The 2,500-nt window shown below is 39.3% G+C and overlaps 1 protein-coding gene across 2 annotated transcripts in view; it reads right to left on the bottom strand.

Moving 5' to 3' along the window:
- LOC138059993 (DNA polymerase delta catalytic subunit-like) overlaps positions 1-2,500 on the bottom strand; it is a 30,535-nt gene that overhangs the window by 26,066 nt on the left and 1,969 nt on the right. For both annotated transcript variants that reach the window (XM_068905659.1, XM_068905660.1), the window contains exons 2-3: positions 2,476-2,500; positions 1,901-2,098 (exon numbers count right to left, since the gene is read on the bottom strand). The exon at positions 2,476-2,500 is cut by the window's right edge and continues 208 nt beyond it. In XM_068905659.1, the coding sequence (XP_068761760.1) occupies positions 1,901-2,098; positions 2,476-2,500 (223 nt within the window). The remainder of the gene's footprint in view (positions 1-1,900; positions 2,099-2,475) is intronic.

The raw sequence follows: 2,500 nt of genomic DNA, 5'->3' as shown, positions 1-2,500 counted from the left end.
TTACTGGCCAGGCTTTTCCACTGGCTACATTATAATCGTTTATATCATTGTAGATTTAAGTGACATTGAACTTTTCTTAGTGCTTTAGTGATCTTGTTAACTAAGGATCTCTGCTGCCATAAATTTTACTGGCCAGGCTTTGCCACCGGCTTATGTTCTTGCTGTGTATTTTGATTATGCGTTTAAAGGACATTGAACTTTTTCTTACTGATTTAGTGATCTGGTAAGGGGATAGCCCTCTCAGAAGAATCCTGTCTGAGGCTTCTAAAAGCATGCTGCATTTGCACCATCCTGGGTGGGGCATCTGTTTTTCTTCTAAACAGTCTTTATTAGCTTCAGTGTAGGAGGATTCTGTTCCAGAACCATGAGGATAAGTGTTGATAGCGCCAACCCTTCAGTCCCACCACTGAAGCGATGCCGGGGTTTGCCTTAGGTTGGGAGAGAAACGGTGGCACATCCACTTCACCTTGCTGGCCCAACCTTCTAGGAGCTTGCCATAGGTATACGCTGCTCAGTGCAGCTGTGCTTCGTGAGCGGCCAGTATGCCACTTGCTGACACTAGCTTAGCCCCAGTGACTGGCCTCGCTGTGGCAGGCGGCACTCGGGTCCTGGACGACACTTCATCCTCACCCTTTTTCCTCCCACCAATACTGCGTCTCCAATAATTGTTTGTGACATTAATTGTAAATTTAACCATACATGAATTACAATAATTAAGCAAATCAAACAAAAACAATAACAACTGAAGCAATGACATATATATGTTATAGCAACCAGTTTCAGACAAACAGCAATAAACTCTGCCATCTTAGGACGTTGTAAATTTGCAACATCTTTGCCTCCTTTGCTACGATCTTCAGATTTGACTCTCCCTCACCAAAAAATCACTTTACCACTTCATCACACGCCTGAAACTTCCCTTCCCTATTTCGACCTTGTCTGCGACATCAGCCCATTGAAAATTAGGTGTATCGCGAAAGTAAAGTTTCGTGAGTGCCTGGGGATTGAGAAAAGGTATCTTGAAATTAAGCCATACTGGGCTTCAAAATAAGAAGCGCTGAAGACCAGTGTAATGTAACTTATGTTTGCTAGCACATGGTGCTTTAGACATCGGTTTCACGTGACCAAGGAAAAACATGAAGACAATTGTATATACAAAAACACAGGATCTGCACCAAGAGTCTTGGGGTTTTTCGAGTAATACACAGGCTACATATTTGAGGTCTGCCTTTTCAAGGTCTGTATCTGAGACACCAAGCAACAAAATAATAATAATAATAATAATAATTTGAGCTTTGGCCCTTTGCTATCAGGGGAGATGTGTCTAAACAAGGATGTGAATGGAAATTATCCAAGCACCTATAACTTGCTCAAATTGATTAAAAGCATCTGGCAGCCAGGGCATAAGGGCAACAACGTGCTTCTGACAATAAAGTCATCACACCGGACATTAAGAAATTTATAAAAAAGACTGGAAACAATAAACAAGAATACAACCAGGGGGTTTTGAAAGGTTTACCGTAACGAAATGAAATGGAGATTTGTTTCAAAGTCAGCCAAGTGAGACATTCTATTATCACTGTAAAAAAGTCATTATCCTTTAAAACTTTTTCTCATGTATTAACCCAAGAACATATCAATATGGAGATGATGCAGCAAAATATTTCAGACATCTCAGTGCATTATTTGTCAAAGTACCAATCCGCAAAGTACCATTTCACAAATTACTGCTTCATTTTGTTCCGCAAAGTACCATACGCCACAACAATGAAATTTAGAGCTTCTTCCAGTCTTTATGGCTAACAAGATTTCCTGATCTGAAGACTAAGGTCAATTATAGCAAGCAATGAGGTCAGAGGAGAATATTGTAAATGGAAATGTTTCACATCTGCAGCATTACCTCATAATCAATGTTGCTTTCGTAGGTGGAATAACCTCTTTCAGGAAAGCCTTGAAACTTGAATCCTGTCTCTAAGATTCTTTTTGCTGGTGCAATAAGTCTTGGCAGAGCCATTGTGATGCAAAGGAATGCGATCTTTCTGTTACCATGGAAACCATATATACTCTCTTTTATCTCACATTCAACAGCCAAAACTGCCTAAAAATACACACATTGTACAGAACTGTTTTCAAAAGTTGTTGTTGCAAAGAGTGACAAGCATTCATTAGTGCAGTAATGTTCTGCAGTCTGTAACACAAGTAATCAAGTCAATGAAGTCTCAAGCTTCCTTCTAAAAGAAAAAGAGATATCCTATAGGAACGGATCAATGAAAATTAATAGTCTAAAGAATGGCATTCTTCAGATAATTAAAAAGGTTGTTAACAGCCCTCAGCTTTTGTCTCTGCTGATAAATCATTTGCAGTCTCCTACAGTTCTTGTGAAGAAACGATGTAAAAATTTTAAAAAGTGAGTAATAATCATCAAAATTGTGAGTTGCTTACTTTTCACGACCGTTCACAGCATTTGTCACTTACTTGAGTTACGCTATCCTTGTTTGAT

This window comes from Montipora capricornis, chromosome 8 (assembly GCF_036669925.1).
Source record: "Montipora capricornis isolate CH-2021 chromosome 8, ASM3666992v2, whole genome shotgun sequence".
Classification (NCBI taxonomy): Eukaryota; Metazoa; Cnidaria; class Anthozoa; order Scleractinia; family Acroporidae; genus Montipora; species Montipora capricornis.
Note: the sequence above shows the minus strand (reverse complement) of the source record. Positions and strands in the feature narration are given on the sequence as shown.